This window comes from Furipterus horrens, unplaced genomic scaffold, assembly GCF_987537825.1.
Source record: "Furipterus horrens unplaced genomic scaffold, mFurHor1.1.pri manual_scaffold_17, whole genome shotgun sequence".
Lineage (NCBI taxonomy): Eukaryota > Metazoa > Chordata > Mammalia > Chiroptera > Furipteridae > Furipterus > Furipterus horrens.
In genome coordinates this window covers 105240997-105267959 of record NW_028327187.1, presented here as the reverse complement: position 1 = coordinate 105267959, position 26963 = coordinate 105240997, and the positions used below count along the sequence as shown (strand labels likewise).

General features: G+C 37.9%; 1 protein-coding gene across 1 annotated transcript; it reads left to right on the top strand.

The window, feature by feature from the left end:
• Window positions 1-2031: 2031 nt before the first annotated feature.
• Window positions 2032-17148, top strand: EIF2S3 (eukaryotic translation initiation factor 2 subunit gamma). Its single transcript, XM_090264478.1, has 12 exons — window positions 2032-2124; window positions 2655-2718; window positions 4122-4249; window positions 4338-4459; window positions 6256-6350; window positions 8001-8159; window positions 9225-9359; window positions 10765-10859; window positions 11881-12025; window positions 13413-13582; window positions 13945-14117; window positions 16921-17148. The coding sequence occupies exons 1-12, from the start codon at window positions 2056-2058 to the stop codon at window positions 16982-16984; spliced, it is 1419 nt and encodes a 472-aa protein (XP_090120604.1). The 5' UTR covers window positions 2032-2055; the 3' UTR covers window positions 16985-17148.
• The last annotated feature ends 9815 nt before the right edge of the window (window positions 17149-26963 follow it).

Sequence of the window (26963 nt, the reverse complement as noted above, 5' to 3'; positions counted from 1 at the left end):
ACCATCACCACTAATTCCACATTTTTATCACCTTGATGGGCTTTCTGAATTGGTGATGCAACTATATACAATGTAAGATAAATTCTAAAGTTATAAATTTGTAAATTCATAAATGTAGAACTAAATGCCTCCACCAAAATACAATATACTGTACAGTTTCTACCATCACTTAACCAATGAATGCACTTATTGAAACGTAACTACCTATTTTAGGTAAACTGTTGTACCTAAACCTTATAAAAATGTATTCATTTTAATCTTACTTATTTAATGAACACAGGTAACGTCAATTCTTATTCACCTCTCCTTACATTTTTTTCTGACTAGAATGAATACTTGTTTATGATAGAAAAGTTGTAAAGCATAGAAATGCATGGGGGAGAAATGAAACTTGCATTCTTTTTAATATTGAGTGAACAAAGGACTAAGTCTCAACAACCTTTAAATTTTAAAACGCCAATTTAGGAGTACTCTTTCCATGAAAGAAATGGGTTTCCTTGGATCAAGCTTTAAAAAAATCCAAGGAGGATATACAGAGGGTCTACAGGTATATGAAAGAATGCTCAACATCACTAGCCATCAGAGAGATGCAAATTAAAACCACAATGAGATACCACTTTACACCAGTCAGAATGGCCATCATCAACAAATCAACAAACAACAAGTGCTGGCGAGGATGTGGAGAAACGGGAACCCTGGTGCATTGCTGGTGGGAATGCAGACTGGTGCAGCCACTATGGAAAACAGTATTGAATGTCCTCAAAAAACTAAAAATGGAACTGCCTTTTGAACCAGCGACTCCACTACTAGGATTATACCCGAAGAATCCTGAAACCCCAATTCAAAAGAACTTATGCGCTCCCATGTTCATAGCAGCCCTGTTTACAATAGCTAAGTGCTGGAAACAGCCTAAGTGCCCATCTGTAGATGAGTGGATCAAAAAACTGTGGTACATTTACACAATGGAATACTATGTAGCAGAAGGAAGGAAGGAACCCCTGCCATTTGCAACAACATGGATGGAACTAGAGAGAATTATGCTTAGTGAAATAAGCCAGACAAAGAAAGAAAAATACCTTATCACCTAATACAGGAAACTAATGAAGAACACAAACAAATGAACAAAATTGAACCAGAGGCATATACACAAGGAACAGATTAACAGTTATGGGGGGGGGGCGTGAGGAGGGGTAAGTAGGGGAAGGGTTTAGTAAAGGAACTAGTATAAATAACCCATGGACACGGACAACTGGGTGGGGATTGACTGTGGGAGAAGGGGTGGGCTGAGTGCGGGGGGAGCAATGGGGGACAACTGTAATAGAAAAACAATAAAAATAAATTTAAAATATATATAACCTCTTTGGGCGCTACGCTTCTATACTAAACTCCATTCTAGCGCCACCACGCACCACCTCCCAAGGACTAGAAACCTCTCCCCAAGAACAAGTTAGTGTTTGCTTTTGCCATCTCTGGACTGTAGAACCTCCACGCGAGGGCGCCCTCCCCGCCGCCTGCCAGGTGACGTACGGCGCCGCAAACGTGGCCATCTCAGCGCGTGGCCTCCTCCCGGCCAGTAGCGACGTCACAGGTGGGCCGGACCCAAGCCAACCTCCCCTTATGAAATTACGGAAATCGGTAAAGAATGACATTCCCATAGTCTGTCCTCACATCCTACCTAAGGTTCCCAGGTTCCAGGAAACCCTTCCGGCTATCCCCACGGGAAACGGAAATGGCTTCTCTCGCGCCCGCGCGCGCGATGTGACACCCGCTTAGCAAGGGACCTTTTTGGGGGCTGCCCTCAACTTTGCCTGCACAAATAACCAACAGGTCTGCCGCGAACAGATTCCGAAACTGCTTCTTGTTTTCTAGTACTACAGGTAAGTACCATATGATTCCAAGCAGAAGAAATTCAAGCAGTGAGGTCCTGCACCGATCATCCTCCTTTTCCAGACCCGGGTCTTAGGGTTCCTTCCCGCCTTCGCACCTCCCCTCCCTTCCCCTCTATTACGTATGGTCTGGCTGTTGCCGCGGTTACTTCCTTTCTCTCCAGACAAGATGGCGGGGGGTGAAGTTGGTGTGACTCTGGGTCAGCCGCATCTTTCTCGCCAGGATCTGGCCACCTTGGTAAGGTTTCGATATGGGAGGATGCAGAGTGCACTCGGAAGTGGGGATGACTGGGCCTCCCTGGTGGCGTTGAGATGCAGCAGTGCCGGGCTGTCGGGGGCATGGTGAGCTCCTAAGAGTGAGGCCCCAAGGTGTTCTGGCGCCGCCGCCTGCATGTCAGCAAGTACTCGAGCTGGGCAGCGGGGTATGAGATCTTGGGACCCAAATGTCTAAGGTTTTCACTTTTGAAGGTCTGGGAAGGGAGTGTCTGCACTGTCTTCAATGCTAATGCTGTTAAGATTGGGCGGCCTCGGGCCTGTACATATACTATAGTGAATGGAGGTGCAGTCTTGTGTCACGATGAAGAAGTTTTAAAGCTCCCCTGTCATCAGAGTACAAGATTGCTTATGCAAGAAAAGCGCTTTGGAAGCGCTCGCATGGTGGCGAGCTGTAGGTCAAATGTTAAGTCAAAAGTTGTAACTTTCCTTAAGTACAGTGATAAAAATAAAAGTAAAATGTTTCGAAGATAAAGGTAAAATGTTTCATTGCAGGATGTTACCAAATTGACTCCACTTTCACACGAAGTTATCAGCAGACAAGCCACAATTAATATAGGTAAGATAAGAACCACTTGGAGACCTAAGTTGCTTATCTCTGGCAAGTAATTTTTTAAAATATTTGTTTTTAGACAGAGGGGAAAGAAAGGAGAAAGAGGGAGAGAGAGACATAAATGGGTGGTTACCTCTAAGGGAATCTGGCTTATAACCCAGGCATGTGCCGTGACCGGGAATTGAACCAGTGACCCTTTGGTTATCAGGCAGACACTCAATCCACTGAGCCATGCCAGCCAGTGCTGGCAAGTGATTTTAACCTCTCTCTTTGTGTGATTCCCTGAATTATATGAGGATGCAAATATTCAGATAGACGTTGAGTGTTTGTGAGCAAAGCACCTCCTAGATTTCTTTGGGAAGCCCATGTTGCCCATGCCTAGCTTTCAAACCAGGTGAGAAAAAAAGATACAGCCTGTGAGAAGTTTAATAGCATAAGGTGATAGGTAGTCATGTAGCACTTTAAAGAAGAAGTAAAAATGCAGCTGTACTTGCCACACAGGGTTATTGCAAGGGCAGAGTTTTTGAAAGTTTTATTTGATATATAGGCTATTATTAAGTATGTTTTTTTCTTAATTGACACCTAGAACTTTAGAGAAGTTAGTCGACTGAGTGCAAATTTGGGGTATTTGAGAGTCTCTATAAACAGCACAGTAAAACCTAGTTAGAAGTAAGGCTGTATGTACCATCAGACTATTAAAAAGGTATGACTTGGGCTAACCATGACAGCACTACCGAATTGTTTTCTCATTTTCATGGATGCCTTTTGGTTAGGCTCATCATACCTCTTTATTTCACTCTGGGAATGCTGGAAAGTTTCTGAATATACAAGATAGTATGTATTTTTTTTATTGAGCATTTATTTTAAATGAAGGCAGTCTTTTCTGTGATTAAATACATGAGATGAATAGTTTTAAGTATGCTGGGTATGGGTTTTTTTTTTTAAATAATTTTTTAAATCCTCACCTGAGGATATATTTATTGGTTTTAAAGAGAGGGGAAGGGAGAGAGAGAGAAACATCAGTGTGAGAGAAAAACATCAATCGGTTGCTTCCCATATGCACCCTGATCAGGGACTGAACCCTCAACCTCAGTGTGTGCTGACTAGGGATCAAACCTGCAACCTTTGGGTACACAGGACATACTAACCAACTGAGCCACCTAGCCAGGGCACTGAGTATGGATTTTGAACAGGGTTATCAATTACATGGAAAGTTTGCTTCATTCCTATTCCTGTCTCAATAAGTTTTTAGTAGAAAAGAATATGTAGGAGCAAAAATTGAAATCACTTTTGGTTTTACATTGATATTTATAGAGTTGTGGCTTTGGGTTTTCTACTCTAACACCATTTGAAAAAATATTTGGTGCAATTGAGTACATGTGAATTAATTTTTTGAGTTTTGTCTATAGGTACAATTGGTCATGTAGCTCATGGGAAATCCACAGTTGTAAAAGCTATTTCTGGAGTTCACACTGTCCGGTTCAAAAATGAACTAGAAAGAAATATTACAATCAAGCTTGGATATGCTAATGCTAAGGTGAGCTGCGTACTGTGGAACTAGAAATTAATTTTAATTGTAATATGCACATAACAAATTCAGATCTTCTTTTCATTGAAACTTTTAGATTTATAAACTTGATGACCCAAGTTGTCCTCGGCCAGAATGTTATAGATCCTGTGGAAGTAGTACACCTGATGAGTTTCCTACAGACATTCCAGGGACCAAAGGGAACTTCAAATTAGTCAGGTGACCTCTTCAGTGCTAAAAACACTTTATATTTTATTGTGGTTGGTGCTTTTTGAAACTTTTAACTGAGGTATTAAACAGTGAACCTAATTGCTGAATGGTTTTGTTATTCTTCCACTATTTTATGTTTTTATTGTCTATAATGACAATAATTTCAAAAGTCAAGTATTTAAACCTAAGATACTTACATGCAAGTTCTCTGAAAGAAAACTATCACATAAGCAGAATGGGATAGAGGGATTTTTTTTGTCAGTCATCCTAAATTTCTTTTTTTTTTTAAATGTATTTATTTACTTTTAGAAAAAAGGGAAGGGAGAGAGAAAGAGAGGGAGAGAAACATCCACCAGTTGCCTCTCACATGCCTCCAACCGGGGACCTGGCCCACAACCCAGGCATGTGCCCTGACCGAGAATCGAACTAGCAACCTTTCAGTTCGTTATCTGGTGCTCAATCCACTGAGGCACACCAGCCAGGGCAGAACAAAGCCATTCTTAATTACCTCTCTTAAATACGTGGATTTGTTAGTCATCTGTTTTATGAATATGATTGTGTATTCTGATTCTTTATCAGAGGGGACTAACATCAACCTAGTGATGTTTTGCGGGGTTGGGAATGCTCCACAAAGAAATTTTTGATCAGGGGCAGACTAGAACTAGGCAGAGGTGAGTAAGGCCCTTGCTTTGGGCCCAGAACTTAAGGGGGGTGAGGGGATATTGAAAACCTTTAGTAGGTAAGTAGTATTTTAAGCAATGTTTGTTTTTTTTTGTTTTTTTTTTTTAATTAACTCAAAGAAATTGTGATAAACAATATTATTTGTTTAAATAAAGATGGGCTTGAAATTACTGATTTTTCTTTTATTCGGTATCACTTTTGTTTTGGGTTCAGCATGGCATTGTTATTGATCCATTTTTCATTTAAAATTTTGATATTTCATCATGAATTTTTGGCATTAATTTTGGTTTTTGAGAATATTAAATTTAAATATTATTTTGATTACTAAGACTTTTGTCACCCCCTTAAATTTTACACCCAAGGCAAATGCACACTTGTCTGATCCTATTTTGGGCCCTGATCAGAGATCAGCAAACTTTTTCTCTAAAGGCCCAGATAGTAAGTAATTTTTGTTTTGCAGGCCTTCAGTTCTCGGTTTTAGCTACTCAGCTCTGCTCTTGTGTAATGAAAGCAGACGTAGTGTGTGCTGGAGTGCTATGGGAGTGGGCCAGATTTTGCCTGAGGGCCATAGTTTGTGGACCCCTGTTTTAGATAATAACAGTATGAACATGCACTTTTTAAAAATAATGGTTCTGAGTGAGTAATATAGGTGTTTTGTTTTGTTTTAATAGTGCTGCCATCTCCACTTAAGATTAGCAACTCCAGCTTTTCAAGGTGCTGGAGAAGTTTTTGGCAGATTATTTTTTCAGATGGCAATGCCCATTTTGTTAACTGTTTTTAGCTTTCCTATAGATGACATTCCCTATATACCCTCTACCATATCTGCTTCCATTGGATTTGGGAGCTATTTCTAGCTATCTAGGTATCACATAGTTAATTTAACTTATTTCGTAATGACCTGCAGTGATTTGAGTCTCACTGAGTAGATCATCTTATTTCCAAAATCTAGTAACACCAAGTCCTGTGACTGCTTGACTTTATAGTATAAGAATTATTTCTATATCTTTATTTCATATTTATATATAATATATTCCACATATAAAGTGATTTAATTTTGGGATATCTGTAACTTGCATCTTGAAGTATTGATGGATCTTGGACTGATTGTTATTTTCCATTGTTAGACATGTTTCCTTTGTTGACTGTCCTGGCCATGATATTTTGATGGCTACTATGCTGAACGGTGCAGCAGTGATGGATGCAGCTCTTCTGCTGATAGGTAAATACATCAGAATTGGTTTGGACAAATCAATGTAGAGCAAGTCCAAGATGAAGCATTTAAAAGGGATCTAAGACTTTTAAGGGCCATATTCATTACCTAAGGGTGACATGAATGGAAACTAACATGAAATCCAGGATGACATCCCTGCCTACCAGCTATCACAAAAATGTTAAACAAGATATGCCTAGGGCTGATGTCTTATGAGAATTCATATGGTGGTATATGTTTTAAAAAGTCAATAGTTCATTTTCCCCATTCAGATCACATGAAAAGGTTTATTATTTTAATTTTGAGTTTACATGTAAAAGTACATGTTTTTTTTTTGTCTCTTGAGCTGTCCACTGAAACGTTGATATATAATGTTTGTTTGTTTGTTTTTTAAATCCACACCCAAGGAAATGCCCACTGATTTTAGAGAGAGGGGAAGGGACGAAGAGAGAGAGGGAGAGAAACATTGATCCAAGAGAGAAATACAGATAAGTTGCCTCTCACAGGTGCCCCAAATAGAGACCAAACCTACAACCCAGGCATGTGCCTGGACCGAGACTCAAACCCATGACCATTCAGTCTACGGGATAATACTTCAACCAACCGAGCCACATTGGCCAGTACAATAAATGGTTTTTATTTAGATCCAAATCTCATTCTTATTAAGTGTTGATGTCTAAACCGGAATTGGGATTTTCAAGGCTAGGGTTGTGCTACATTCCTTATGTGAGCTGTTGAGAGATTTGTTGGTATGGAATATAATTTTTTTAATATATTTTTTTAAAGATTTTATTTACTTTTAGAGAGGGAGAGAAACATCAATGTGTGGTTGCCTCTCACGCGCCTCCAACTGGGGACATGGTCTGCAACCCAGGCTTGTGCCCTGACTGGGAAACGAACAGGTGACCCTCTGGTTTGCAGGCTGGTACTCACTCCACCGAGCCACACCGGCCAGGGTGGAATACAATTTTTTAAAAGTATGCCAAGTGGATATAGTACAGGACACCTGAAAATCACTGTTTAGAAAGGAAGATCTTTGTAGTGCCCAACAAAACTGTTTATCATACACTGTTGGTTATTGTCACAGTGTCGTTCCCTCCCTTTGTTAGGGAGTAGCCTTGGATAGTTGAAATTCATAGACTGTATTAAGTGTCTTTACCTCTTAATTACTCTCTGCCTCTCAGGAGCTTGATTAGGCCAGAACATTTCTAATATTGGATAGAGCCTTATGCCTGAGCAAAAACTGAGGGCAGACTTGTTGATTCCAAACTTCTTGCTTAGGACCAGCAATGGCAGCTAAACAATGTGATGTCCAGCACTTTTGCCTTAAATAGGGCTAGGGCATTCAAATGTTTCCTTTATTAGATTTGGCAGTAAAATAAACCTAACATAAAGTTCATCATTTTAGCCGTTTAAAGTGTATAGGTCAGTGATATTAAGTACACTGACAGTGTTGCATAAGCATCACCACTATCTAGTTCCAGAACACCTTCATTACCCTAAAAGGAAACCCTATGCCCATTAGGCAGTCACTCTATTCCCCCTTCCCCCAGCCCGGCCCCAGGCAACCACTAATCTGCTTTCTGTCTCATGGATTTGCCTCTTCCACAAATATTTCTGGCTAATTCTCATGCATCTTTTTTATTCTTCATCATCTAGCTGGTAATGAGTCTTGTCCTCAGCCTCAGACTTCTGAACACCTGGCTGCTATAGAAATTATGAAACTGAAGCATATTTTGATTTTACAAAATAAAATTGATTTGGTAAAAGAAAGCCAGGCTAAAGAACAGTATGAACAAATCCTTGCATTTGTACAAGGTAAGAAGCCATAATATCTAATACATCTGTGAATCATTTTAGGAACCATTTAATCCAGATACCAGATATTAATTTAACTCTTAATATAATAGGTTTTCTAGAACAGGGTAAACGTGTGGGTCTTAAACCTTATTTTTCTCTACCTACCATTAGTGAAATCTATGTTTCTGAATTTGATAGACAAGCATATTTTTGCTGGTTGAAAGTTAGATGTGACGTTGTATTCTGGAAGCTATCAGTTTTTGAAAATCCTCCTCAGTGATAATAAAATGAACAAAAACATTTTTTTTAAATGGATTTTAAAAGATTCTTTCTGAGTAGCTTCTTTGAGAATTGGGACTGATGATCATGTATTTAATCTTTGTGGTCCCTTTCTCTAACAGCATAGTGTTTTTCTTTCAGGGAAGATAGGATGCATGTTTTTATTAATCCTCACCCAGGGATATGTTTTCTTGATTTTAGAGAGAGAAACATGGATTGGTTGCCTTCCATACATGCCCCTACTGGGGTTTGAATCCACAACCTAAACATGTGTCCTGACCAGGAATCGAACCCACAACCTTTTGGCGTATGGGACAATGCTCCAACCAACTGAGCCACCTGGCCAGGGCCAAACATGATGCATCTTATTGTTGATATACGCTTCTCTCTCAGCCTTATTTTTCTTGTTAGAAAGGTTGACTTCTCATGAACGCAATCCTATCATAATGAAAAAGAATAAGTCATATTGATTAAAATCTAATTATGTTTGTTCTGTTTCTTTGACCAGCCTGTTTGACATATAATTAATAAGGAGCAAATATTATATGTGCAGCAGTCTTTGATTAGCAAAGAGTCTGTAATTTTATCTTGACATTTATTGGAAGGTTAATTATATGTTAGAAATTTTTCAACTGGTAAAGTGCTCTTTCCCAGGAGTATTAGTATTTTATTCCTTTCAACAGTTTTATCACTTTAGTATATTAAATATATGTATTAATATATTTAAACAGTTTCATGTAATATGTATAGAATGAGTTTGGTAAAATTGAAGAATTCTAATTTTTCTGAATTTTCTCATTATAGGTACAGTAGCAGAAGGAGCTCCTATTATTCCAATTTCTGCTCAGCTGAAATATAATATTGAAGTTGTCTGTGAGTACATAGTAAAGAAAATTCCAGTACCCCCAAGAGATTTTACTTCAGAACCCCGACTTATTGGTAAGTGATAAGATTTGTCTTTAACTCTTATTGGATCCTATTTACATTGGTGATTCCCCCTTAAAAGTGTTTATTACTATTTCCTCTTTCTGCAGAGGTGATAATAAATTATAATCTTCATAAAAATTATTCTGAAATTGATGAATTTTGAAATTATATTGGCAATGCTAGATTGCATTACTGGTTGAGGGACTGAGTCCTGAATGCAGAAAGAGCTTTTAACCTTTTTGTGTTAAGTATATGGTATGTTACATGATCAAGGTGGAATAATACAATACTCTCTATGGAATTATGTTGTAGTCAGGAACAGGATATTAGAACTCTCGTACAAATGATTTCATGGTACCATTGGTGAAGATTTTTATGTCCCTTTCACTTTTAGTTAAGTTCATAATATCGATATTGGTATAATTTGATCATCTAAGCTTGTGATTTCTACACAGAGATGTAGGAACCTTTTCAAGACAGACATTTGAGCCCTTCTGGGCCTTCACTCAAGGCCCACCAGTGTGTTGTGGGAAGGGTTCTCTTGGGTGATTGTGATGCGTACCCACTGTTAAGGGACACTTATCTCAAGACCTAAGTGCTGGTCATGTAGTCCTAGAGTTTTGTAGTTTTAAAACTAAATTTTATATTTTAGAAGTCATATAATACAGGGGTATATAAAGAAAAGAAGTCTGTAATTTCCCTTCCTCCCACTTCTAGCCCCTTAGCCCTGAAGCAACCAAAGTTTTAACAGTTGGTGTATATTATTCCCATACCTCTCTTTGTTCATATCATGCCTTTTGTTTTAGGTTTGTTTGTTTTTTTAATCCTCACCCGAGGACATTTTTTCATTGCTTTTAGAGAGTGAGAGACAGACAAACAGACATCAATTTGATAAACATCGATTGGTTGCTTTCTCATACATGTCCCAACCAGGGTACAGCTGTCTGCCCTGATTGGGATTTGAACCCACTGCCTTCTGGTCTAGTAGACAATGCTCCAGCCAAATGAAGTACACTGACCAGGGCTGTTTTAGTTTTTCTTTGTGGAAGTGGGATCATACTGTGTATTACTTTAGTAATTAGTGTTTTTTTTTTTTTTCTTAATCCTTTCAGGTCTTTACATATGGTTTTACTGTATATCTTTTTTTATTTTTTGACTACCCACTGTACATCTTTAATAGCTGCATAATATTGATGTATTGTAAAATGCCTCCTGTCACTGATCTTTTATTTCCACTTTTCCATCCTAAGTAAGGCTGCAGTGTCCTTAGTTGGAATGATAATACTAGATTTTGTCATAAAGTCGCCCTTACGCTATAAATCTGATGTGTCTACTATTTTAGGAAAGTTAACTTAGAAAATAATATTGTTTCTAAAGTTAAAATTAACAGCATTGGCTCTAATTTGTTTTCTTTTAGTTATTAGATCCTTTGATGTCAACAAACCTGGATGTGAAGTCGATGACCTTAAGGGTGGTGTGGCTGGTGGCAGCATTCTAAAAGGAGTGCTAAAGGTAAACAGGGTTTTGATTGTTGTGTTTTATTTTTTAATTGGGGTAACATTGGTTAACAGCATTATTTAAATTTTCAGGTTTTTACAACTTTATAATACATCTGTATACAGTATCGCAGTTCACTTATCGCGGCCTCACTGTATTGTGGGATTTTAAAAATATTATATTTAGTTATTTATCGTGGATTTTTTGCTATATCGCAGGATTTTGCGGTACTGTATACGTATGTTGTTAAGGTTACATAGGTTTAAGAGCATAGAATATGTTTAAGAACATAAGTAGTGTTTATAAAAGTGTGGAAAAGGTTAATAAGGGACTGGGAACGGTTTATAAGTGTGGGAAGGGTTTATAAAGCCTTAAAATATATGTAAATACTAAAATAAATGTAAGGTTCCTACTTCGTGGATTTTCACCTATCGCGGGGGCGTCTAGAATGTAATAGCCGCGATAAGTGAGGGAATGCTGTACTCCACTGTATGCTTACCACCCAAAGTCTAGTGGGTGTTGTGTTTTTGTTTTATTTGTTCTTCCCTGGTCTGTTTTTTTGTGTGTGTGTGTTCACTTACAATTGACATTCAGTTATTATTCTGTATTAAGTTTCAGAGGTACAGCAAAGTGGTTAGAAAATCATGTATTTCCCTGGTCTTAATCAGGAAAACAGTGTGGATATTCCAAATTGAAAAATAACATCTTTTATGGTGCCTGGTTCTTGATGTAGATATCATTGTATGCTATTACCTTTTTTGAATGTGTTTGACCTCTAACTTTAAAGTCTCATGAGTATGGAGCACATTTTTTTGTGGGGATAGGCTTATGTGGTAGGTGGTTAGAAACAGTTGGATGGTTCTGATTTGGAAGATCTCTTTCATGTCTTTTTTTTTTTATTGTGATTTTTGAAATACAGAGAAAATTGCCTTTTCAGTTTTGTGATCTTCCTGTTAGGACTTTATATGGAAATGGGAATTGTGTTGTACCTAATTCTAATTACAGTAATTCTAATTACTAATTTATATTTCTACAGGTGGGCCAGGAAATAGAGGTGAGACCTGGTATTGTTTCCAAAGATAGTGAAGGAAAACTGATGTGTAAACCAATCTTTTCCAAAATTGTATCACTGTTTGCAGAACATAATGATCTTCAGTATGCTGCACCAGGAGGTCTTATTGGTAAGAATTTTCCTCTCACCCCTACACTTTTCTTTTTTAAGATTTTATTTATTTTTAGAGAGAGGGGAAGGGAGGGAGAAATAGAGGGAAAGAAACATCAATGTGTAGTTGCCTCCTGCACGCCCCCAACTGGGGACATGGGCCACCACCCAGGCATGTGCCCTGACTGGGAATCGAACCAGCGACCTTTTGATTCGCAGGCTGACACTCAATCCACTGAGCCATACCAGCCAGGGTCAAAGTGGATGTTTCTATATATGTTTTGCAAATGGAAAACTACCCACAAATATCAGTTGAATCATGTCAGATCATATTTACACTGAGGTGGGAATACAAGAAGATAACTTCCACTATGTACTAACTACTGAAATTATTTACAGATTTTCCAGTCCCTTACAACTTGTTGTATTACCAGATAGCCATTAAAAAAGGCAAGGTTAAGTGAGAATTAAGAGTATTGTGCCTTTGGATTAAAGAAGAAAATATTTGGTGAAGAAGAAATTTGACTTTTGGTTCTATGGTTTTGGGCTACATAATTCTTTTTTCTTTTTCTTTTTTTTTAATATACAAGGAAACTCCAGAAAAGTTTTTTCAAATTTAACTTATGGAACATAAAAGTAGAGAGAATGGCACCCTGTCCAGGTGGCTTGGTTGGTTGGAGCATCATCCCATTCACCAAAAGGTCGTGGGTTCGATCCCTGGTCTGGTCATGTATCTAGGTTTTGGTTTGATCCCCAGTCAGGACACACACAGGAGGCAACCAGTCAATGTTTCTGTCTCAGATAGATATTTCTGTCTGTCTGTCTGTCTCTCTCAAAAATCAATAAACATATCCTTGGGGGAGAGAATGGTATAATGGTAACTATCATGTAGCCACCACCCAGCTTCAGCAATTACCAATACTTTCCCAATCTTGCTTCTTCTTTTATATCTCTTTCTCTCTCCTTGAAAGACACAGCTAAAATATTTTAAAGGGAATCCTAAGAATCATGTATAAAATCTTTAAGCTGTCTTTGATTAGCCTTCCAGGGGAGAAATGACAGGCATATATCATGCAAAGTACTCATGAATTTTGTGTCTTTTCAACCTTCATTAAGGATATTCAGACTTATTTTTGAGTTCAGCTATTACCTCTCTGCCCTTTGTTTAGAATTTAAATCAAGAGAGTCTTTCTGTTTTCAAATGCCTGACTAACCTGTGAGTTTACAATTCTGTTTCTTTGGATAAAATGAGTCTTTTGTCACACCTATGTAGCTGTTACATGACTATGAGAATATATGAAACTGTCTAGGTATGTGTTTGAGTACATTTTGAGATAAACAGCTTTATAGGGGAAAAGAGTTGGAAAAAAAAAATATATATATATATATATATATTCTTATATCAGGAGTTGGAACAAAGATCGACCCTACTTTGTGCCGGGCTGACAGAATGGTGGGGCAGGTCCTTGGTGCTGTTGGAGCTTTACCCGAGATCTTTACAGAATTGGAAATCTCCTATTTCCTGCTTAGACGACTTTTGGGTGTACGCACCGAAGGGGACAAAAAAGCAGCAAAGGTAAGTGTTTGCTGTAATTCCTGTTTGAAAAAACACGATGGTGATGTTGGAGACTAGTTTTACAGTTGACATGGGATTAGAAAAGAAAAGGTGAATAAGTTTGACTTCCTGCAAATTGACAGCTTTGCTATGGTAATGAGTTTAAAGTGAAACAAAACAAAACAGGGAAGGTTATGTCACATATGACAATGATATAGTCCTATTATCCATTTGCTTTGTAAAAAGCCTCAGGACGATTACATTGGCAGAAATGGAAAATTGCTGACATCTGTTGCTGGCAGGGATGTAAGAAAATAAGCAGTGGTTTTTGGAAAGCATTTTATTCAGTTGAGGGTTTATTTTCCCCCATTTTATTTTTCTAGGTGCAAAAGCTGTCTAAGAATGAAGTGCTCATGGTGAACATAGGATCCCTGTCGACTGGAGGAAGAGTTAGTGCAGTCAAAGCCGATTTGGGCAAAATTGTCTTGACTAATCCTGTGTGTACAGAAGTAGGAGAAAAAATTGCGCTTAGCCGAAGAGTTGAAAAACACTGGCGGTAAGTTTATTAGCCTTTGTCACTGTCTAATCAAGAAGACACAATCAATATCCTCTAGTTTTTGGTGGTGTACATGCACACATTTCCTTGAACACAACAGTTATGGTAGCTTTAACTCTGAACTATTTATTTGGATGTCTTTGAGATCTATATTTCTAGCCCTGGTCTGTGATAGACACTTATGCAAAAACCAATGATTTGGTTCAATATTTCCCATGTCTTTGGCTTCTTAACACTTTCATTTGGAAATAAATTCAAACTTAACAGGAAAATTACAAGAGTTGCACACAGAACTCCTGTATTCCCTTTTCCCAAGTGCACAATTTATATGTGTGTGTGTGTGTGTGTGTGTGTGTGTAAACTTCTTTCTGAACCATGTAAGGAGCAGGTTGTATATAATCATATCCCTGATCTCTTAATACTTCAGTGTATATTTCCTAAAAACAAAGATATTCTCTTACATGACCACTTAAACAAGGTTAATGTTGATAAAATGCTGAAATCTACAGTCCATATTCCAGTTTTATTGCTTGCCCCAATAATGTCCTCTTATGTCCTTCCAGTCTGGGACCATGCATTGCATTTAGTTTTCATGTCTCGAATCTGGAACTTCCTTAGCCTTGCTTCATGTTGACATTGACAGCTTTGAAGAATATGAGTTAGTTCCTTTATAGACTATTCCTCAGTCTGGGTTTCTCTGATGTTTCCTAAGATTACATTCAGGTTTTGTATTCTCGACTGGAGTACTTGACTGATGTCTCCTCAGGGAATCACAGGCAGAAGCACATGATATCTGTGCTCCTCCTCATTGAAGTTAAGTTGATCATGCACTCCAAGTGTCCAGTTTTTCACTGTATAGTTACTCTTTTTACCCTTGAAGTTAATGAGCATTCTGTCGGGGGGGGACTCTAGGAGACTATGCAAATAGCCTGCTTCTCATCAAATCCCACTACCCTGGATTTAGCACCCACTGATAATTCTTGTCTGAATTGAGCTCAGCTGTAGTGATTGCAAAATGGCGATCACCCCCCACCCCAACTCCACTCCTTATTTATCAGTTGACATTGTTTCTTCCCCATTTCTTAGTTACTTACTTATAATGAACTCATGGAGTCCTATTTTATCTGATAGATGATGATTTATGAATGTCCTTATTATTTTGATGCCCAAATCGTCCAGTAGAGACCCTTCAAGTTGGATCCTGTGTCCTTTTGACAAGTCCCCATCAGTTTGGTTTTCTTTTTCTTTTTTTGAAGAGTTTCTTACTTTTTGGCACAGGATGTTCCAGAGTCATCTTGTACCTCCCTTCTCCAGTTTAGAATTGGCCACTTCTCCAAGGAACCCTAGTTCCTTTTAGTGGGAAATGGTGCTAGAGTGTGCTCATTGCTTTTAAGATGCTGTTGCTTCTAGGCCCTTTCTATGCTGTGTGACCTCACCATAGCCCATACTACCATCCCTTCACACTTAAAGGTATTGCAAATGATTCCTAGTTTGCTTCTTTGTTACTTAGGAGCTCAATCAGATATTTTTATCATACTGTGTTGAATAATTTCTAGTAGCTTTTCACTATTTTCTGATACTCAGGACCTTTCTAGAAGCCTGCTTTAATGCATTTTGCATTTCCTCCTGCTTTGTCTCATATAAACCCTCTAAATCAAACTATTCTGTGTCCTGATTGTTCCCATAATTATTCATATCACCCTTGGCTCTGTCTTTTTCTTTACTCCCTCCTTCCCTCCCTTATTAAGGCTTCCCTGATTCTGTGCCCCATGATGGTCTTTCATCACTTACTGTTCAGAAGATCTGAATTATCATTCATATTTAGATAAAGTTGAACTTTTGGTTGTCTTTGGGTGGCTCATTTGGTTATACCAAGTTGTAGGTTCAATCCCCAGTCAGGACACATACAACAAGTCAATCTCTCTCTCTCTCTCTCTCTCTCTCTCTCTCTCTCTCTCTCTCTCTCTCTCTCTCTCTCTCCCCCCTCTCTCCCCATCCCTCCCGCTCCCTCCCTCCCCACTTCTCTCTCTTCCTCTCTAAAATCAATACATTAAAAAAAAAAGTATCCAAATGAAATTTTAGGCTTTGCTTAAAAATGAGCAAGTATAAGTATGTTAAAATTGTTAAAAGAAATGAGAGCATCTCAATGATTCTTATATTCTTTAGAATTGTGGTTTTAACCCATGTGTGGGTGGGTTTTCTTCTAGAAGCTACAGTTGAGGTAGCAATCTAGCTGGGTCATTGATTAGAGCAGACATTGGAAAGAGGGAGCAGAGAGGTCCCTCTGCTGTTGAGAGTAATCTGCCAATAGACTATCTAGTCCTTTAGTTCTTCTCTTAATTTCCTTTACCAGCTAAGGTCATGCTGAAACCATTGTGATGTGTTGATGTACTGTGAATGGTAAAAAAAAACATTTTTCACAGAGAAAAGGATAGAGGATGAGATTATTTAAAAATATCAAACTCAGGGAGTTTTGTATCAGCGTGATTCCATAGGTGGATGGGAAGACTGTTCTTCGCGGTTCTGAAGGGGCAGGTATATTTTAATAGGGTGAAGATGAGCATATTTATACAATAGAAGCAACTTTTTTCTTCTGTTTCTAGCATTCATTCTGGCTAGAGTCCATCTCTGTATCTAAGTATCTAAGACGGTAGTGTGAGATTTCTTTGTTGATGAGCAGGTTTTGGAAACATTCAGATTTAGCAGATAGGCAAGTAAAACCAGTTATGTCAAATGATTGTGTGGTAATGATAACGAAATAGATTTTAAAACCCTCACAGTTTCTTTTATTTTCATTTTGCAGTTTAATTGGTTGGGGTCAAATAAGAAGAGGAGTGACAATCAAGCCAACAGTAGATGATGACTGAAGAATTTGGATCAAGGCAGATTTTCTGTTAACAACCTGGGGGTATATTTTCAAAGGAGTGGGGGGGTGTGGATTTCACCTTAGCTGTTATTCTCAGCTTTTGGTGATACAAATGTAACCCGCAGTACTGAAAAGGATTCTACAATAAATGCAAAAGTGATTGGATTGAGTTATCAGAAATTAATCATTCCCTAATTTTGTCTCATTTCTATATCAATGCAGGTTTGAAATGAAACCACTACAACCAGCTTTTGCTATAGCACAGGTACCACTGAACTTGTTTGACATAAAATTTTTCTTCTTGTTTTCATAATTCATTTTTGAGTAGCTCCAGGCTTGAAAGTATTGTTCCATCAGTAAACACTTATACAAAATCTTGAAGACCAGCTTCCCTTTGCTTCATATTTTATGTGCTTTATCTTTGCAATTATGAGTAAAAAGAAATTAATAGGTTCAAATAAAATTATCCTTCAGAGCATGAGTGCTGTTGCCATGGACACACCTTCCTCTCCCCCTCTCTCTTCCTGGTCTGGAACACAGGAAGCTAGAGCCAGCAGTTCCCACCCTCTCCCTGTGAAACCCTGCCGTTGTTTCTGTGTTGATGGACACCTGAAACGCTATAGCTTCTCCCATTGGAAAACATTGTTACACCAGGTAATTCTAGATAAGTAACAAAGATCCTTCCAGACCTAATTTTATAAGATTCTGATATTAGACATTTTTTAAAATATTGAGTTGGCCAAGAAGTTCGTATGGTTTTTTTCCATAAAGTAAAAGACACATTTTTCATGTTCACTAATAACTATAGATGTGGCTCTTTTGCGTATGTCAGCTGTCTCCCTTGCGGTATAATGTTGATTGTTCTCACGTCTTGATTGGCTCGCTATCAACTTCACCTGGTCTACCTGACCGTGGAGCATAGTCCAGTGAGAAATCCCCAGCACAAAACTTCACAAACCACTCTTGACACATTTCATCAGTCACAGCACCTTCTCCATACAGTGCACAAATCTTTTTTGTGTTTCAGTTGTGTGTTTACCTTTCTTGAAATAATAAAGCATAATATGCCAAAACTGTTGTGTATTTTCTTCCATCTTGCGTATTAAAATGGCTACACAAAAATTCATTAATTTTGATAAGGTTTTTTTTTTAATGCACACTGATATGACAGCTGTCAAAATGCAGCCTATAACAATTGTTTTGAATGAAGTCAAAGACAAATAAGCACGACTAGAGCCATCTTACGGGAAAAAACAAATGAACTTTTTGGCCAACCCAATGTTAGTAATCTTTGGACTTTCCAAGAGAGAAAAGATGTTAGAAAGTAAAGGGCATACCCTTGGATTTTTTTAACTTATTCTTCATGTTCCTGCACTTTTCGTGTGCTTTGATTTTTTTTTTTATTTTTACTTATTTTTTATTTCATAAGATTCTGTTAAAGCAGTAATTCTAAACTGGCATTAGAACTGCTGGAGAAACTTTAAAAAAAGATAGATGCCCCACAGAGACTCTGATTTAATTGGGTTGGGTGGAGCCCAGGCATTGGCATTTTTTAAAAACTCCCCCGGGTTGAGAAACAAGTTTAGAGAATTGAGAAGTAGGTGTGTCAGATAACACAGAATCTTACTGAGTTTTCGTAGTCTGATAATACTAATTTGCTTTTCTTAAATTTGCATTTAATGTGGGACTTCGTACCATAGTCATAATGGAATGCTCTTTTGTGCATTGAAGCTGCTGCCTTGTAGAAGTTAGAACCTATGGCCGTGAGTTCTGAGTTGATAATTTTTGAGGAAGCATATTAATGTTACATACTTGGTTGACTTTAAAGGTTTGTGTTTTAGCACGTGGAACACTTCTAAATAAAGCAAGGTTCTAAGCCAAGCAATTTTATGTCTAATGTGTTCCCGTATGTTTTCTACGCACCTTCTACCAGAAATTCTGGAATAACATAAGATCCAGAGCTTTGCAATAGTTGACTAATTTATTTTAATTAATCTCATGTCAGAACTGATCCCAGAAGTCTCTTGTCTATTTCAAACATCCACACGAATTTCAACAAATTTGCAAAGCACCTTGCTTAGTGTAAATGGGAATACTGTACACAACACAATGGCCCTTATATTCATAGAACTTGAAGTTAGTGCATTGATTCTCAGCAGAAGACACACCTAGCTGACCATCTGCTTGTGACGTTGCTAATGAAAATATGTTGTATATACAAATCCTACTGGCTCTTCTGTCAAGATCTTTTCAGAATCTGACCCGTTCTCACCACCTCCACTGCTACCATCCTAGTCTTAAGTCACCAGTGGCTCTTGCTGGTGGCAATAACCCTGCAACTCCTTCCTGCTTCTACACTTTCACCACTACAGTCTGTTCCCAACATACGTAATTACCCTTTTTGTAAGAGAATGCTATGTACAACTCTGATAATTTATGAAGTTAGTTGCAGAAATGGGGGGCATGAGACAGTTCACATCTGTGACATCTAAATTATTTCCAAGCTCACCTAGAAAGTTCTCCCCACTATTTCCCTCTTTCTGTGTAGCCTCCCAAGATATGTGTGTGTTTGGTTTTTGCAGAGGAAAAAAGAACTTTTCTTCTAATGATTGTGCAAATGGCCGCATATTGTGAATGGGAGCAACAGAACATTGTTTACAAGGTATAAGACTGTCTACCTAAAATTAGAAACAAACTCAAAAACTTGGAACTGCTAAGAGAACTCGGGTGACAGTTCAAGATAAACATGCAAAAGTTATTAGTTTACTAAATAATTTACTATTTAGTTTACAATGTACACAAGTACACAAATCAGAAAGTGCTTGGGTATAAACTATCCAGGTATAAATTTAACAAGAATATGCAAGGTATATATGAATACAACTAACATTTGCGGAAGGACAAAAAAAGAGATTTAAATAATGAGAAAATAGGCAATATTATTGGATTGTACTGATGACAGCCATTTTTTATATAGAATCAGTGCAATATGAGTAAAATTTCAGTAAGACTTTAAATAACTTGTTCAGCTGAGATTAAAGATTTGGAAAAGTAAATTCACAAGAATAGTAAGAACTTTGAAAAGAAATTATAATGGGAGAGTTGACATACTACATTTTAGAACATATAAAGCCACAATATAAGAAGAATGGTATTGCCCTGGCTGGTGTGGCTCAGTGGATTGAGTGCCAGCCTGCGAACTGAAGGATTGCTGGTTTGATTCCCAGCTGGGGCACATGTCTAGGTTTTGAGCCAAGTCCCCACTTGGGGGCATGTGAGTGGCAACCAATCTATTTTTCACACATTGATGTTTCTCTCTCCCTTTCCCTCACTAAAAATAAATAAATGAAATAAAAGTATGGTATTAATGCAGAAATAGATCAACCATTGGACAAACTAGAACCAGATATAAAACTAGTAATACATACTATCGGTATCGTTTTATGTTAGAGAGGAAAAAGATAGTTTTTTTAGTCCAAATGGCTGGCCATTTGGGGATAAAAGATCTTTTATTTAAAATCTTTAAACTGTCCGAGTGGCTCAGTTGGTTAGAGCATCATCCTGATACACCAAGGTTGTGGGTTTGATCCCCAGTCAGGGCACATAAGAAGCAACCAATGAATGTATGTGAGAGTACATTTATTAAAGCTGGGGACAGTGAGGCAAAGGAAGGGCTTAGGGTAGAAGCAGCAACAGGAGAGAGCCTAGGTGGTGCTCTGCTTTGGCTCCCTAGAAATGTCATAGGAAAGGAGTGAGCTAAGGCGGGGCTGCTGTCCGCTCTCTGGGAAGTCAGAGAAAATGGGGACTTGGAGAAAGGTTCATGGGGTTAGCCCAGGATGAGCTGCTGCTGCTCGTTGTTCCCCTGGGTACAAGTCTCCTGAGGACCCTTAGAGTTTAGGAGAGAAACGTAAAGATGCGCGCCTCAAAGGGAAGAAAGGTGTGAGCGTGGTCCAGAGAGAGCCTGCTTAATCTTTATTATTTCTAGTGCTTGCTTTGGGTGTGGCTAGCTCTTCTTTTTCTAGTTTCCTGAGATAGAAGCACAGGTTATTGATTTGATATTTCCTTTTGTCATATGGACATGTAAAGCTATAAATATTCCTGTAAGCACCATTGCCTCTATTTCATCTTATTTTAAAAATTAAACTTTTAAATTATGAAATAATTGTGAATTCACATGCTGTTCTAGGGATCAGACAGAGGGATCCCACGTACACAGTGCCCCCCAATGGTAACATCTTACAAAACTATAATAGTGTGTCACAACCAAGATACTGACATTAATATAGTCAAGATACAGCACTTTTCCATCACCAAGGATTCCTCATGTTGCCCTAATGTAGCCACACTTGCTTTCCGCCCGTTTCCCCTCCCCTCTCAGTCCTTAACAACCACTAATATGTTTTTCTTTTCTGTAATGTCATTTCAAGAATGTTATATCAATGGAATAATACTTTTGGGATTGACTTTTTTTTTTTTTTTTTCACTCAGCATAGTTCTCTGGAGATTCATTCAAGTTTTTCCCTTTAATTACAGAGTAGTGTTCCTTGGCATGGATGTCCCATAGTTAAACCGTTCACTCGCTGGAAGACATCTTGGTTGTTTCCAGTTAATGCCAATTACAGTTAAAGCTGCTATAGACATTCGTGTATAGATCTTTGTATGAACTGAAGTTTTCATTTCACCAGAATAAATGCCTAGGAGTGCTAATTCTGAGTTGTGTGGTAGTTACATGTTTAGTTTCTCAAGTAACTGCCACACTTTTTCAGAATGGCTGTACTATTTTACATTTCACCAGCAATATTTCAGTTTTTCCATATCCTTGCCAGCATTTGATGTTGTCACTGTTTTTTTATTTTAGCCATTGTGATACGTGTGTAGTGGTATCTCATTGTGGTTTTAATTTGCATCTCTTAATGGCTCATTAGCCATTATTCATGGGCATTTTGTCATCTGTGTATCCTCTTTGGTGAAATGTCTGTTCATGTCTTTTCCTCATTTTGTAACTGGATTATTTGTTTTCTTACAGTTGAGTTTTGAGATACTAAAGCTTTGTCAGACGTGTGGTTGGCAAATATTTTCTCCCAGTCTGTAGCTTGACTTTTCATCCTCTATATAAGGCATTTCACAGAGCAAAATTTTCATTTTGATGAAGTTCAACTTACCCATTTTTCCTTTTATGGTGCTTTTGGTGCTAAGTCTAAGAACACTTTGCCTAGACCTAGGTCCTATAGATTTTATCCTTTGTTTTTTCTAAAATTTTATGGCCCTGGCTAAGTAGGTCAGTTGGTTAGAGCATCATCCCCATACACCAAGGTTGTGGGTTAGATCTCCAGTCAGGGCACATACAAGAATCAACCAATGCATGCATAAATAAGTGAAACAACAAATCTCTCTCTCTCTCTCTCTCTCTCTCTCTCTCTCTCTCTTTCGTTCTCTTTCCCTCTCTCTCTCTCTCTCTCAGATCAATAAATTTAAAAAAGTAATCAATAAAAATTTTATAACTTTGTTTCACATTTAAGTCCACAATCCACTTTGAGTTAATTTTTGTATCAGGTGTGAGCTTCAGTTGATCCAGCATTATCAATGTAAAGGCTCTTTCTCCTCCATTGAATTACTTTTGCATCCTTGTCAAAAATCAGTTGGGTATATTTGTGTGAGTCTGTTTCTGGATTCCCTGTTCTGTTCCTTTATCGATGTCAATGCCATATTTTGTTTATCATTCATCTGTTGATGAACATTTGGGTTGTTTCCATATTTTGGCTATTGTGAGTATTGGTGCTATGAACATTCAAGTGCAAGTTTTTGTATGAACACCTATTTTCAATTATTTTGGGTACTATATACCTAGAAGTGGAATTACTACTTCATATGGTAATTCAATGTTTTAGCTTTTTGAGGAACAGCCAAAATCTTTTCTAAAGTGGTCACACCATTTTGCATTCCTACTAGGAATGCATGAGGGTTCTGGTTTCTTCACATCCTCATCAATGCTTTTTATTTTGTTTTGTTGTTGGTGTTATAGCCATCCTAGGGGGTATGAGGTGATATCTCATTGTGATTTTGATTTTCGTTTCCCTAGTGGTTAATGATACTGAGCATCTTTTCATAGGCTTTTTAGCCACGTATATCTTCTTCGGAGAAATATCTATTAAAGTCCTTTGCTCATTTTTTTAAGTGAGTTGTTTATCTTTTTGTTGTTGAGTTGTAGAAGTTTTTATATCTTCTGGATACTAGAACCCATATAATTAATTTTCTTAATTATTGTATTAATGGTATTATGACTGTATTCATGAGGGATATTGGCTGCAGTTTTCTTTTTTTCCTTTTTTTTGTGCTGTCTCTCTGGTTTTGATCATGGAAGTACTAATTCATAAAATGAATTGGGAAGTGTTCCCTCTTGTTTTCTGGAAGATATTGTATATGATTGACATTCATTCTTTAAAAGTTTGGTATAATTCTCCAGTGGAAGCCACTTGGGCCAGGAGATTTCTCTTTGGGGGGATTTTTAAGATTAAAAATTCAATTTCCTTAGGAGTTATAAGGCTATCCAAATTATGTATTTTATACACAATTTTATACACAAACCCTGGCTGGTTTGGCTCAGTGGATTGAGCGTCGGCCTGCGAGCTAAGTGTCGCTGGTTCGATCTTCCAGTCAGGGCACATCAGAGAAGGAAAACTCTGACTCCAAAAAACCTCCGCTGCCTTGCGGCATACCTCTTCAGGGGAAAGGCTAAGGGAGTAAACCCCGACAGAAAATCCGGAGCCGGAGTCCCTAAGGCGGTTTGACGTTGTAGTCAACACCGGCAACTCCTGCGGCGCACCTGAAGCCAAGCTGTATTGACTCCGTCTTTCCCTTGGACCCTTCAGCTGCGAAGAGAGGGGGGGTCTGCTGCATGGGCAACAGCAGACCCTCCATATCACCCTGCCCAGGCTCCGTAGCTTCAGCTTCACTGGAGAGGACACTCCAGCGTCATCGCAAGATGTCGATTCAACACGGGAGGAGACAGATACCGTGTCACTCCCGAGTCGGACTGCACAGCCATTCTCGGCAGTGCAGATAGACTCTTAAGAAGCTACACCATCGTCTCTCGAGATGGACAGCTGCCGACGACGACGGATATTGGGTGCACTATTTTTGTAGTTTGTGTTTTTCAGGGAATTGGTGTTTTCGTCTTAGTTGTCAAGTTTTCAGGTGCAGAGTTCTTTGTAGTATTCGCTTATTATCCTTTCTATGTCTACAGGGTCTGTAGTGATATCCCCTGTTTCATTCTTGATATTGGTAGTTTGTGTCCTCTCTTGCCCCTCTTTAGTTAATTTCTGGAACACTGAAATGGTTGTTTTGTCAATTTTATCCAACTCCATAGTTACTTTTCTGGGAAAGGATTTGCCTTCCACCTTCCTTGGAAATCTCATCTATGCTGTAGTTTTTTGTTTGTTTGTTTTTTAAATAGGTTTCTTTTTCCATATTAAGGAAGTTTCCTTTTAATTCTGATTCTCCAAGGAGCTATTTTGTTTTGCTTTAAATAATGAATAAATGTTCATTGTCTCTTCTGTATCTCATGAGATGGTTATATATTTCCCTTTAATCTCTACAATATCATATTACTAGATTTTCTGATGTTGAACTCTTCTTGATGCATTCCTCAAAAAGTTCTACTTAGTTCCATAGTACTTTTTAAAAAATATATTTTATTTATTTTTAGAGAGAGGGGAAGGGAGGGAGAAAGAGATGGAGAGAAACATCAATGTTTGGTTGCCTCTTCTGCAACCAACTGGGGACCTGGCCCGCAACCCAGGCATGTGCCCTGACTGGGAATTGAACCGGCGATCCTTTGGTTCACAGGTTCCCACTCAACCCACTGGGCAACACCAGCCAGGGCCTTAGTACTTTTTTTAATGCACTGTTTAAATTTGGTTTGTTTTTTTATTTAAAAGATTCATATGCATATTAATAAGTGAGATTCATCTAAAATATTATTTTATTGTTTGGTGTGTTTGAGATCAAGTTTATATTACCCCATAAAATGGGCTGAGTAACTTTTCCACTTCTATTTTTTGAAATATATTGTTTAATGTAGAGAAATTATGTTTCCTTTGAAAGTTTGGTAAAACTTTTTAGTAAAACTATATGGGCCTTGTGTTTCTTATCATGAGAGACATTTGTTTATCAGTTCCCATTTTGGTAATGTATATATTTTCTAGGAATCTTTCCATTTCTTCTTAGTTTTCAAATATCCCAGAATGAAGTTATTCATAGTATTCTCATTTGTTATTTAAGATCTCTACTGTTATTGTTTGTTATATTTCCTTTTCTATTCCTCATGTTGTTTATTTTCTTGCTCTCTCTCCTCTCTTTCTGATGGTTGGACTTCCTGGAGTTTTTCTATTTTTAGTAGGCTTGTCAGAAAATGAGATTTGGTTTCATTGTTTACCATTTTGTTTCCTATCATTAATTTCTGCTCTAATGGTTTTATACCCCTCTTTCTACTTCTTTTGGGTTTACTTTTTCACCCTAGAGTCCTGAACTATGTAACTCATATATTTTCAGGCTTTCCTATTTTTGTTTTTACAGTTATATTTTTTTAATCAAGCCCTTTTACCAGGAGTAGCTCCTGGGCCCATCTTGTTCCTTGAGACTCAGGGTGTTGCTTATTTCATTTTATAAACACATGTTGTTAAACTTGCCCATTTAAAGTGTATGATTCAGCAGTACTTCATATGCTCACAAAGTTGTGCAACCATCACCACTATCTAATTCTAAAACCTAAATAAATAAAATCTTAAAAATAAATAAAATCAATAAACTAAAAAATTAAAAACAAAACAAAACAACTAAAGTCCCTAGTTTACATTAGGAATCACTCTTTGTTATATATTCTATGGGTTTTGATAAGTGTATAATTACATATTTTCAGCATTACACTATAATACAGAATAGATTTATTGCCCTAAAAATCCCCTTTCTGCACTTCTTAAACCTCCCTTCATCCCTCCCTTCCAACCCCTGGCAACCTTTGATATTTTTACTGTCTCCCTAGTTTTGCCTTTTCCAGAATGTCATATATCTGGAATTACACAGTACATAACCTTTACAAGTCGGCTTCTTTCACTTAGTAATATGCATTTAAGGTTCCTCTGTATCTTCCTGGGTAAATAGAGGGCTCATTTCCTTTTGTCACTAAGTAATATTTCATTGTGTAAATACGCCACTGTTTGCTTATTGATTCATCTATTGAAGGACATCTTGATTGTTTCCACATCTTGGCAATTAGGAATAAGCTGCTGTAAACATTCATGTGCAAATTTTTGTGTGGATGTAAGTTTGGGTAAATACGAAGGAGAGTGATTGCTGGATCATATGTTAAAGATATGTTTAGTTTTATATGAAATTACCAGACTGTCCTCCAAAGTGGCAGTACATTTTACATTCTCCCCTACAATGAATGAGAGTTCTGTTTCTCATTACGACTTTTTGATCTAGCCATCCTAGTGCGTGTGAAGTAATTTTGATTTCCATTCCCTTATGGTTAATGATGTTGACCATCTTTTCATGTGCTTATTTGCCTGTTTGGACTTTTTGCTCATTTAAAAAATTGAGCTGTCTTTTTATTACGGTGCTGTAGAGGTTTTTATGCATTCTAGATAAAAACCTCTTATCAGCCCTGGCTGCTGTGGCTCAGTGGATTGAGCGCTGGCCTGAGAGCAAGTGTCACTGGTTCAATTCCCAGTCAGGGCACATGCCTGGGTTGCTGGCCAGGTCCCCAATTGGGCGCGTATGAGAGGCAACCACACATTGATGTTTCCCCCTCTTTCTCCCTGCCTTCCCCCTGACTCTGAAAATAAATAAATGAAATCTAAATAATAATAATAATAATAAAAGCTAACAATAGAAAAAATATTTTTTTAGGCCTGGTACCTTGGTTGGTTGTGCAGTCCACAGCAATCTTTCCAGGGAAGGAATGAAGGTTGTTTTCCTGA

Excerpts from the sequence above, each read along its gene's own strand:
- EIF2S3 (XM_090264478.1), top strand. The coding sequence starts at position 2,056 with ATGGCGGGGGGTGAAGTTGGTGTGACTCTGGGTCAGCCGCATCTTTCT. Across the intron at positions 2,125-2,654 it reads GCCAGGATCTGGCCACCTTG|GATGTTACCAAATTGACTCC; the intron begins GTAAGGTTTCGA and ends GTTTCATTGCAG. Across the intron at positions 12,026-13,412 it reads TGCACCAGGAGGTCTTATTG|GAGTTGGAACAAAGATCGAC; the intron begins GTAAGAATTTTC and ends TTCTTATATCAG.